Source organism: Cryptomeria japonica, chromosome 3 (genome assembly GCF_030272615.1).
Source record: "Cryptomeria japonica chromosome 3, Sugi_1.0, whole genome shotgun sequence".
Taxonomy (NCBI): Eukaryota; Viridiplantae; Streptophyta; class Pinopsida; order Cupressales; family Cupressaceae; genus Cryptomeria; species Cryptomeria japonica.
This window is the reverse complement of record NC_081407.1, coordinates 748,420,341-748,433,611: the sequence shown is the minus strand read 5'-3', so window position 1 is coordinate 748,433,611 and position 13,271 is coordinate 748,420,341. Positions and strand designations below refer to the sequence as shown.

At 32.8% G+C, this 13,271-nt stretch overlaps 1 protein-coding gene across 1 annotated transcript; it reads left to right on the top strand.

Annotated features, from left to right (window-relative positions):
* The first annotated feature begins 6,123 nt into the window (after window positions 1–6,123).
* LOC131042319 (putative leucine-rich repeat receptor-like serine/threonine-protein kinase At2g24130) lies at window positions 6,124–9,798 on the top strand. The gene is made up of 3 exons (XM_059217671.1): window positions 6,124–8,361; window positions 8,527–9,052; window positions 9,139–9,798. Exons 1-3 carry the CDS (start codon window positions 6,124–6,126, stop codon window positions 9,573–9,575), a joined length of 3,201 nt encoding a protein of 1,066 aa, XP_059073654.1. The 3' UTR covers window positions 9,576–9,798.
* The last annotated feature ends 3,473 nt before the right edge of the window (window positions 9,799–13,271 follow it).

Sequence of the window (13,271 nt, the reverse complement as noted above, 5' to 3'; positions counted from 1 at the left end):
CACTTATTAGACTCACTTTCGACGGGTTACCCAGTAGCCACTTTGGGCGCGGCCCCCAATCGAAAGCCACTTTCCCATACGACACTAGACTAAACTCGGACGAACTCAAAACCAAGGAATACACATGGTCAGAAGAACGGAGTTCAAGAAGAGAGAAAAAATCATCTGGTCAAACACGACTCAAGATAATCACTTACTGACGGTACTCTAATCTAGAGACCCGACCAACAACGGTCAACCACAATCATCATTCGACTCACACACAAGGAGGATATGATCAAGATGACACTACCACAATACAATAGTCAACTCGGAACAGAGGACTGAATCAGGTACCCCAAGTCAATCCATACGACAGGGTCCTACTAAACAAAGCAAAACATGCCATTTCATAATTAAAGGCGAATACAGAAATTAAACTCGCAAGGCAATAATCAGAAAAGACAATATTCCTCAATTGATTTAAACATTAAAATCGATCAAGTTTTCTACATGATCTAAAATAGATTACAGTTATCTACCTCAACTAGGGATAAGTTGTTCTTGGTTTTCTAACTCCTAAGGTTCAAAGCATCGAACAGGCAAATTAAGCCATAAAGAGTTTTTAAACCAATTTACATTAATAAAACTCAGACAACCATTAATCTATTAAATAAGATATTTAATCTCCAACAAAACATCATTAACAAACTGGTCTAAAATCAATCTCTACAGATTCCTAATTTCAATTCCAGATGCATAATACGGATCACGGAATAAATAAATAAAGGAAATTCAGTTGTAGATACTCATTTCCAAACGCACATGATATAAACTTATTAATCCAAGATTGGACCCAAGTATAGCCAATTAACATTTGATGATGAAATTATCAATATTAGAACTTAATGAGACAAGGTGCACAGATCATGAAATGGAATTGAATGATTAATTCACCTATAAATTCTATTATATACTTAATCAAAATCAAGTTATCCTTTATCATGATATGCCCTTTAATCATAATTAAGCATCTAATTAAATTTAACATTAAACACAACTCTCTTTAAAATGATATAAAAATCATATGTATTTTTTTTGATACTAAACAAAATACATTAAAACAACCATTTTTTTTTTTTAACCATGATTAAAACAACCAAAAAAAAATGCAAAAAAAAAAAAATCATGGAGAGGCGAGCTGGGAAGGGCCGTGCCCTAACCCTAGCCGCTGGAAGAGGGGCGGCGGCGCTTGCGGTGGTGTCCGCAGGAGCCGCGGCGCCCTGCGGCCACCGCGGCCCCTGCGGCCACCACCGTGGGCCGCAGCCGCAGCCACAGTCTGCGAGAACGATAAGGCGCGGGGGAGGAGCACGGGACGGGGGAAGGAGTAAGGGGGTGAGCGGGGGAGAGGGGAGGAGGAGCGGGTGGAGCTCCGCTCCCCGCCCTCCACCCCAACCAAGGTTTCGTTTAAAAAAAAAAACTCGCTCAAGCCGAAATAAAACTCACTCCCAGGCCGAAATGAAATGAACGCCCAGGCCGAAATAAAATGAATATATTATTTATTTTTTTTAAAAAAAACACACAGTTCGTAAATAAACACAAACGCCCAGCACCCAATTTCGTAATGAACATAAATTTCAATAAAAACAGTTTCGCCCAGCTCGATGAAATTATAATATTGTTCGGGGATTAAAAATCAATGTTTTCATTTTCCCTAAAAAGCACAGTCCGAACCATTAAAACAAAATGCCCATTAACAGGCTTGATAAAGAATTCCGATTCAATACCAATTCGGTTTAGACAAACTGAGATTGATATCACATTTCCATTTCAAACAAAACTAAGATTGAGAGACAAATCCTACCTGATCTCGCGTTCCTGGCAAGATCTGTTGAGAGTCCAAATCTCCAGCTCCCAAATCCTTCCTTCTCCATCCAAAATCCTCCAATTTCATCTCCAAAATCTTTGCCAACAAAAATTCCTCCAAAAATGTCCCTCCTTCTATTTTTCCCCAAATTTGGGTTATATGGAAGAGTTGACCCAAAAATTCTATTTTTGGAATAAAAAAAATTTATTTAAAAATAATACTCAAATTAATACTTTTCTAGCTATTACAATAATTTAAATTGCTTTTTTTAATTCAAAATCGATTTCTCTTTTAATCAAATTTAACCTTTCAATTTCCAAAATCCAACAGAATATTATCAATCTATTGCGATAAAATACAAAAATTTCTTTTTCAACAGCATATATATATAATGCATTTAATATTCAAGATCAGTCATTAATCGAACTTACTCCCAATTTAAAATAGGCAATTCATAACAACAAAAATCGCATTACGAAAACCCGATTAATTTAATCCATTAATCTTCAATGCACAATGCATATTTAATCAAGATAATTACTAAGGGCTAATTAATCAAATTAACCAAACACACCAAGCACGCAAATCGAGAAGGTCAACCAAACAGATGACTCGCAAACCCAAACCAACAAGGGATTACCGATGACGACTGGCGATGCTCACTGGAGCACGACTAAGGTCAACTAGGGTCTTACGACCACCTAATCTGACTCTAGGGATTAAAAAGGTACACTCAAACCTGCAATCCAGGTGAAGATGAACCTCGCACTCATGCGGCATTGTACCTGAAATCTCCTGCAACCAAGAGTCATACATGCATACATATATAATAACTTAATGAAAACGTTAGCTCAATATTGATACCACGGAATAGGTACACTAACAACTTGCATACAACTAGTGTGAAAACCACATCATTAGCTATGCGTAAATCAAACATCTGACTATAATCATTATATTAAGATAACTAATCAAGATTAAACCAAGGTTAGAGATTGATTAGGGCAGGGGTACTACAACAACCTTAATAGTCTTTAATTCAAATGATCCAACATTATGAAAATGCATAATTCCATCTATCTCAAATAAATTATAGAAATTATTTTAAAGTAGCATAACATGATTTGGAGAACTAAAAAAAAATCTAAAGCAAGGGAAAATATTTATGTTCTTTTGTGCCTTTTATTATCTTCAATTTCTTCCTTACCAAAGCCACATTCTCTTTTAAGTTGACTTTGTTAACTATAATAAATGTTTGTTACATTTTTATAAGTAAATGATTTGTTTGTTAAAAAGTTTAATAATTTGATGGACTAATTTTGACTTCCACAATCAAATAAAATAATATAATTCTTAACTAATTCTAAAGTATAACAAAATAATTTTTAAATAAATAGATTTTGTTCTAATGTAAATTATAGAAAGGAAAAACTCTTCAATAAATAAAATATATCTCTTAAAAATATTGAAAAATTAAAAATTAAAATTATGAAAGGAAATTTTCACAACTCTAAATCTATTTTCATTGTCAATATACTACCAACTCTAATTTGGACTATGGAGATTTCTTAACTATTCGTATTTTGTTATACAAATAGCTGGAAAAATACTGAAAAAAAAAAATCTTGACCAGAGTAGAGTTATGTTTGGGTTAGGATACCATGAACTTTCAAAATATCTCGACTTTATCAGCGTGATGAATTTGATCACATCATTCATCAAATTTAATCTTCACTATTAATTATTTAGTTAAAAAAAATTGAAGCGATTTCAAATAAATGGTTTAGGTACTTCAAAAGTGTCATTTACTATATTTTAATTATTAAGATATATATATATATATATATATATATATATATATATATATATATATATATATATGTATATATATGTATATATATATATGTGTATATATATATGTGTATATATGTATATATATATGTATATGTATATGTATATACATATATATGTATATATATATGTATATGTATATATATATATATATGTATATATATGTATATACATATACATATATATACATATACATATACATATATATATATATATATATATACATATATATATATATATATATATATATATATATATATATATATATATATATATATATATATATATATATATATATATATATATATATATATATATATATATATATATATATATATTTGGCAAGGTGGCAATGCCACTTGACATATTTTATTAATAATATATAATTTTTACAATATATTTAAAAACTGATTCAAATTAAGCTCCCAAAGAAAAGAACCAGCAAATAAAACTCTGGTCATTGCTCATCAACATGACTATAGAAGAAAAGTAGTGAACGATCCTCTAGCCAGAGCTAGTTACAAAATAGAGATCAACAAAGGAGCATGCAAGCTCATTTTATAGAATAGGAGCATGCAAGCTTATTTACAAAATAAGGACATGAAAAAGAAATAACATAGGCTGCCCCATGAATGAAGAAGAGAGCTCCAAAAAGAAAGAGGACTAAACCAGAATCGAAGGATAGATCCATCTTCATGGGATATCTTGAAGGCACTGCAACAAAGAACTCCTGCAACCAAAATTGACATGCCCCTGCACCAAAATACACCTGCAACCAAAATATATATATATATATATATATATTCTACAGAACGTAGAGAACTTACAAGAAACACAAGGGTCCAAAAAATAACTGACACCAATGACATGAGATCTGCGGTCCGCCATTATAGACAAATGCCAAAGTAGAATAGGTGAATGCGGAAATGCTGGAGAGAAATGAAGCCCACAATTTTTATGCCGTAAATGAAAAGAAAGAGGAGATATATCATAAAAATTCTGACAAACCAAAAGAAGTAGCGTACAAAGATAATCATGAAAACAACGCCACGCCAAACTTAAAATGACATATGAAGGACGGATTCTCAATGTGAAAATAAATATCTCTAGATTTCTCACCAGAAGAGAGTACTAAACACACGAACAACATCTATAACAATCAACTCGTAATTAATGAATGCCAAGTGATGATCGAGTAAAGCAAAGTACCTCAAATCAAAACCAAATGGAATTATGAAAAGGAATACCTTACCAATTGAAGAGAATATCAACTCATATAAACGAGCAATCATATAATAAGAAAGATTAAATACTCCACTCCCTACAGGGTATTCATAATAGGTTATATTTTTATTAAAAGTGTCTTTTTATATTTTTATTATATTTATTTTTTATTTTTATGTTTAATAGTTTTGATTAACATATTAATTTTTTTATTATAATAACTTTTAAATAAATAATAAAAAGTAGTTTTTCAATAAATAAAACAATTCTAAGTAAATTTAAATGGTTCTTCAAACAAAAATAATGTAAACAATGTAAAAATTTAAAATAATTCTTAAATAGTTATATAATAAATTAAAAAATATTTTGATAAATAAATTCATGATTGGATTATGGACGTTTCTTAGATAATGTATTAAAGATAATCTTTACTAGTTTTCATCCAACACAACACTATTTTGATCATGTTTGTTTATTGATTCTCAATATTGTTTTATTTTCAATTTGTAAACCAGGATTAAGGAATTCATAACCCAAAATATTAATTTTCAAAATAAATATACATATTTTTTGCTGCTTCAACTTTTTGATTTCATGAATTCCCAACAACTTATTGACATATTATTGATTTTCTAATTTAAATTTGATCTATTTTTAATAAAATTTATGGTGACTAAAGAATCCCTCTATTATTTAACTATTGAATATAATTTATACAAATAAAGTGTTTAAAAGTTAAAACATAATTTTTAAATAATATTAATGAAATATTATGATAATCAAACTTTAAAAAAAGGGCGTATAAAAATACTTTATTATGCCCTCCTTAATAGTCATAAAAGAGGATACACTTCACCACCGTAGATTTTTTCTCAAACTCCATAATACTATTATTGTGCCAAAACTTAATTTATATTGACAATCTAAGCATACTTTATTAATAACTTATTTTGAATACTATATATTGTCTGTGAGAAAAAAAAATATTAATACAAAATTTAATATTTTTCACATAATATTAAATACTAGAATAATAATATATGACAGGCCACATATTGACATAACTCTACGCTTTGAGGACATCCACTCCTTTATAATCCAATCTCAAAGTATTAAAACACAAAGCCTCAATTTATTTATTCCTCCATTCCCATTCTATCCTATTCATTCCTGTGCTTCCCACTGCCCCAGCTTGGTCTACCATGGCTCCTCTTTGCTTCTACTCTTTCATCATGCTCTGCATCTTTTCAATCTCCGCTCTTCCTCACTCTCTCAATACCTCTCAACAGCTACAATTGCTCCTGCAATTCAAAACGGCTATTTCCAACAACAACACCTCTTCACTGCCAGATTGGACTCCTCTTCACCCCCTCTGTAACTGGTCTGCCGTTACCTGCGACCCCTCTTTCCAGTCCGTCGTCGCCCTCAACTTATCCGACATGAACTTAGACGGCACCATCTCTCCTCTCCTCGGGAATCTCTCCTCTCTTCAATCCCTCGATCTCTCCAACAATGCCCTCACTTCTACCATTCCACCTCAACTCGCCCAACTCACCCATCTGCAGGTACTCTGGGTACACCGCAATCAATTGCAAGGAACAATTCCCCTCTCTCTTTCTGCTTGCCGAAATTTGAATGACCTGGCACTCTCCTATAACCAACTGCATGGCAGCATTCCGCCTGAGCTGAGTCTCCTTACAAGATTGAAGTTCCTCTACTTAGGACAAAACAATCTCACAGGTGTTATTCCCCCTTCTTTCAAAAACCTGTCCACTTTAGTTGAATTGTACTTGGGAGAAAATGATTTGTACGGCCCCATTCCTTCTGAATTGGGAGCCCTCTCTCAACTACAGAGGCTATCACTTAGTACGAATCAGTTGTCAGGTCCCATTCCCCCTGAATTGGGCATGCTCACTCACCTGCAGGTTCTTTACCTTTATACAAATAACTTATCAGGCACCATTCCCAGCTCCTTAGGAAATCTGTCTTCCATGACCGATTTAGAATTGACAGAAAATGATCTTCATGGCCCCATTCCCCCTGAATTGGGCACGCTCACTCACCTGCAAAATCTTGACCTTTGGGGGAATAACTTATCAGGTGCCATTCCCTATTCTTTAACAAATCTCTCGAAATTGAGAGTATTAGGTTTAAGTCAAAACCAGCTGAGTGGACATATTCCACGGGAAATAGGTACCAAGCTCTCCAATTTGCATTTACTCAGTTTATGGGGAAATCAGCTTAGTGGAAAAATACCAAACTCTCTTGGAAATTGTTCCAACCTCACAGCACTTGTTTTAGCTGAAAACCAGCTGAATGGAATGGTGCCAATGGAGCTGGGCAAGTTGAAACTCCTTACCCGGCTTTACCTACATACCAATCAACTTGTTAGTGATAGCAGCAACACATTGTCTTTTCTAACTTCTCTTACAAATTGCTCCCACTTGCAAGAAATATTAGTGTCTAATAATCATCTCACTGGTATATTGCCCCCGTCCATAGGCCAACTGTCTTCCAATTTAAGTTTCTTGGATTTATCAAACAACATGATAAGCGGAAGAATACCACAGCAGATTGCCAATCTAACTGATTTAATCTATTTAAGTTTGAGGGATAATCTTTTCAGTGGCAATATTCCATCCGGAATTAAAAGATTCCAGAAGTTGGAAAGATTGTATTTGGGTGGGAACAAATTAGAAGGAAGCATTCCAAGTGAGATAGGTCAAATGCAACATCTCGGACTCCTAAACTTTAGTCACAACCAGCTATCTGGAAAACTGCCAGATTCCCTTTGTAGCCCTAAGCAGCTAAGACGTCTTTTACTTCAGCACAACAACTTGTCAGGGGAGATCCCTGTTGTTTTAGCAGGATGTCAGAATTTGGAGCTCATTGACTTATCTTACAATAAATTAGGTGGAAGGATACCTCCTGATTTCATTGCCAGCCTCAAAAATCTGGTTTTCTACCTCAAACTTTCGTGGAATTCTCTGGAAGGGTCTTTGCCACTAGAGATGAGTAAAATTGCAATGGCTCAAGCCATAGACATCTCTGGAAATCGGCTTACTGGGCTGATTCCGAATTCTCTAGGAGACTGCACAGCATTAGAGCATCTGAATCTGTCCCACAATGCCTTTGAAGGTCCAATTCCAGACTCGCTCTCCAAATTACAAAATCTCCAAGAAATGGATCTTTCTACCAATTCTTTATCAGGTTCAATACCAATGTCCCTTGAAAGATTAAAAGTACTTCAATACATGAATGTTTCATTCAATAATTTGTCAGGGCAGATTCCAAAAGGAGGGTTGTTTCCAAATAGAACTGTTATAGAATTGTTTATGGGAAACCCTGGCCTCTGTGGACCAATGAATTATTCATTGCCTCCATGCCCAAAGAAGAGTCAAGAAAAGCATTCACTGCTTAAAAAAATAGTCTTATCAGTTGTTGGAACTATTGCGTTTATATTGTGCTCCTTCATCTTACTAATTTTATGGAGATATAAACTTTCAAGCCAACTATTCCATCCCTCAAACTTTATTTTTCAAAAGCTTAGCTATCCAAAATTTTCTTATCAAGATCTTGTCACAGCAACAGCCGAATTTGATTAGTCAAACTTGCTTGGAGTGGGTAACTTCGGATCAGTCTACAAAGGAATTTTGAGGGATGGTAAGATAGTTGCAATCAAGGCTCTTAATTTGCAGAATGAAGAAGCTCATAAGAGCTTCGACACAGAATGCAAAGTATTAGGGAGGATTCGGCACCGTAACCTGATCAAAATCATAAGTGCATTTTCCTACTCTGGCTTCAAAGGTCTGGTTCTTCAATTTGCTTCCAATGGGAGCTTGGAGAAACATTTGCACCCAGACAGGGATGATCAGGAATTTTGTAAATTGGGATTGGAGGACTGTTTGAGCATTGCTGTAGATGTTGCCCATGGCATGGAGTATTTACATCATGATTGTCCTTTCCAAATTGTGCACTCTGATTTAAAACCTAGCAATGTGCTCCTGGACGCCAACATGACGGCCCTTGTGACTGATTTTGGTATATGCCGTTTGATTACTCCAAATTCCATAGATTCATTTAGTGCTGCAACATTTGCACTCAACGGATCTATTGGCTATATTGCTCCAGGTAATTTATTTGAGTTCTTCTATATTGTCATTATCATTTCCTTTTGATAGCTTTTCTAATTTTTCATGAATGAAATTGATTTACAGAGTATGGATTGTGGGGGGGTGTTTCCACAAAGGGAGATGTTTACAGCTATGGAATTCTGATATTAGAGATGGTTACAAAGAAGAGGCCAAGTGATGACATGTTCGTGGGAGACATGAACTTGCAGAAGTGGGTAAGGTCAGCTTTTCCAGATAGACTGGCAGATATTGTTGATTGTGGGCTATTGAGAGATGTGAATGAAAACATGGAAGCCAATAGGTGTCTTCTTTCTTTCATTCATGTTGGTTTGCTTTGTAGCAGTGAATCACCAAGAGAACGACCTTCCATTAGAGATGTAGCCAGGTTCTTGGAGAGTCTCAAGACATCTTCCATGGGGGGTGCAGTTGCTTCAAATTTAACAGCCACCATATCAGACCTCCTGCGCAATACCAATCGCGCAGAAACATTGGCATCTGACAGTCAAAGTTCTACATTTTAGATATTTAGAAGCTCAATTAGTAAGTTTTAGTCCTTTTATGTTTGGTAGTTTCAAGTTTGTTTTTTTCAATGTAAAATCGTTCTTAGGATAAATTGTAGTTCTTCCGAGTCTGCGAGGTGTTCCAATTCATGAATAAGCATTATACTACTTTGAGAGTGGATAATGTTGTCTATATAAACTTTCTAAAATACTGTAAAACGTGTATTCAAATCACTTTGTCTCATAATAGGCTATCAGGCCGTGTTTAACATTCTTGGTTTTGTATAAAATTCAATGTTTGAATATTAAAAAAATTAAAAATATTAAAAATGTTTGATATATAATTTATTTTAATTTTAAAAATATTAAAAATTAAATAGTTAAATAATTTGTATTAATAAAAAAATATTGAATAAAGGAGATGTATTAGTAGTTGTATTAATTTTAATTTTAATTTAGAAGTATATAATCTTATTTAAATTGTACATATATAATAATGGTTCTTTTTATTGCAAATTTTTCTTCTGTTTAGATCTCTCTTAATAGTTAGACATTTTTATTTCTTTATATTATCTACCTTAACTTATTTTTTATGCATTCTCTCTTTTTTTTGAAAAATTTTATGCTTTCAATCCTTTCTTTGTTCCTCTTTATTTTCTTTGTTTATAAATATTTTTTCTATAAATATTTTCACTTTTCTTTATATTTTTGAGTCCTAGTTTCCTTTTAATTTTATTCTATTTTCTTCTTTTATTAATTTTATTCTTTTGTCCCTTCTATTTTTCTGTTTCTAATTATTTATTATATATATATATATATATATATTCTATTTTTCTATTCCTTCTATATTTTTGTTTCTAATAATATATATATTTTAGTTATTAATTTTTTCATCCTTTTAGTTTATGTATGTGTATGTGCACACACACAAAAAATAAATATTCATGCAATTTTACTTTACTTAGTTTGTGCTAGAAGATGCACAATAAATCTTATTTAAATAATGTTCTAATTTTTCTAAATTCAATTATATTGCAAAGTGTAATTTTTTACATATTTATATCAGTTATTTTTTACTTTTTACAATATATTAAAATTACACATGATGCCTATTGTGTGTGTATCTAGTTGGTGAGGATTGAGGTGGTGTTATAAGTTATGGACGTTGGATTAATGACATATTGACTTAATATGCAAGGAAATTTTCTCAATTTATCTCTCATAACTATTAATTAATTTAGTAGTTTCTCTCAAAGATGGTTCAATGTAATTATTAATTGGCTAAAAGACTTTTTTTATAACGAGCATACAATCTTGTTAGACATTATAACTTCTAATTCATATTAATATGTCCTAAAAATGTACCAAAGGTTAGATTTCTAGTAGACATTAAAAAACTCAAACATAAAACTATCTTTGTATTACAAGAAAATTGGGCTTGAATAGTAAATGACAATTATATTGAATAATGATATCCTTGTATCTCATTGTATGGAACAAGGTTTGTGGAAACGAATCCCTTCATTAATCTATGACAAGATTTTTATGCAAATAAATTTAAATCTAATATAAATTTATTATATCTAAATTAAAAAACACGTAAAAAGACAAAATAAGTGCCTTTTTCATATTTTTTGTTCTTTAAATATTATAAAAAATATCACATATTCACCAATGGCAAAGGTGGAGCGGAGCAGCGCAAGGTCGAGATTCGCAGGGCGAAACCATGGTTTCAGTGTAGACTTTAGGCAGCAAGGAAGAAGATGTCAAGCTCGACAACGTATAGAAGGACATAAAAAAAAGGTGCTTGAAAGAGGAGACTTTAGACAGCTTGGAGGAGTCGCTTCGTGTAAGGGGAATACAATTGTTAGACAAAGGAGATTTAGCAAGACTAGTCAAGGTCACAAACCCTTCTATAGTTTGAAAGATTTAGCAACCCTCCGAAATAATATTCCATTTTTTTCCACTTTGTCCTTCCGAGATCTGAGTAAATCCTCCCTTGTTGAAGAAGGCATGGCCTCCAAAATATTGGGATACTTTTAAAAGAATAAAAAATCCCTAAAGACTTTGTATGGGAATAGGAATGGAAATTCAAGAAGTAATTGATGAATTTTCATCCTCCTCTTGTCTCTAATAAGTTTAGGAGATCAAGTGACTTCAACTTTCAACTCTCCTTTTCAAGTAACATACCATTATTTTATAAGTCTTCTTTAAATCTTCTGAGAAGTTTATGAGTGAGGGAAATAAATCTTGGGAGAAGATTCAAGATGGGATTCAAAAGAAGTAACCAATCCTAGATTTCTCTGAGTCAAAAGGTATGGGTTAGGAAGGATCAAAGTTTTATAGTAGAGAACGCAACAGAAGAAACATCCCAAACAGAGATCCTCAACTCAACTATAGATTCTCCCTTGGACAAAAAAGAAGAGTAGAAAAATAGCTCACAAATTGAAGTCCAGAATCTTTATTCAAGTGAGGAGGTGCCAATGGAGCAAGTGATAGGGATTCTAAAAAATAGGAAGGAATTGAGTATTGCCTTCTTAAAAGAAACTCTTGTCCAAGCTTGCTATTAAGAAGCTTAGGATAGGCTCATTAAGGAGTTGGCAGACCAAGTGCTAGGGGAAGACATGAAAAATGAAGATCAAAGTATTGGATTCTAGATAGTTAAAGAAAAAACTCTAGAGTGTCCCTATGAGGTCCCTTTTGCTCTTATTCAAAAAATGTGATGAAAACAAAAGGAAATTCTCCATATTGTCACTCTTGGTGATGTATTGAAAGTTATTAATCTGCCTCTATCATCTTATTTGAATAAATAGAAATTTCCATGGATGATATATGGTAATAGGGGTAGCAAGGGATCACCAAAGAAATTTCCATGGATTGATATATCTTAATCAATAAATAGAACTTATCTATAAGTATGAAAGGTGCAATTTGGAACCTAGATCACCTTGAGATTAAGGGACTAAAATTTTTGATCGATGCAAGAAATTTTCTTGTGGAGGCAAAAAGTCATAAAATTTGGGGGAGTAAGGATTATCGTTTGATGTCTAGTATTCAAGGTAGAGAGATAAACTTCATAAATAATTTGAGATATTTTCGAATAGATTTTGCAGAAAAAGGGTTCTAAAGATAGTTATGAAGCCTTTTAGTCAATTGTATGTTGAGGAAATTCAAGATAGACCTATAGAAGATTTGACAGAGCATATTTCATACAAAGATAAGAAAAACAATTTCCCTTCTAGAACTTCTAAAATGGGATTGACAGGGAATGAGTTCTCCACTCTAGTAAGGGCCAAAAGAGGTAGACCATTGGGAAGTTCAAAGAAGTAGAAGGAGAAGCAATGTATTGTAGAAAAATTACAATCAATAGCAGTTCAAAGCCTAAAAATAGATAAATGAAGATCTCTTAGGTTATTCAAAAAAAAAATTGAAAGGATCTTAGTCTATGCTATTTAGGAAGTTTGAATCCTCGTCTTCTCATGTTATTGCAGTAAGGAAAGAGAATTAATATCAATTAGTTGATGATTTGAATCAAAAGGAAACAAGTCATTTTAAGGGTTGTGGTGATCATTTATTTCTACAAAAAAAATCTCATTCAAATCATAGGGAGTTAGAGTTACCAGAGAAAGACATTTTGATTCCGATGGAGCTGATAGTAGTTTGTGATTTTTTAGGTATCTCAGATCCTCAACATATAGAAAGTGAAGATTCTTAGAA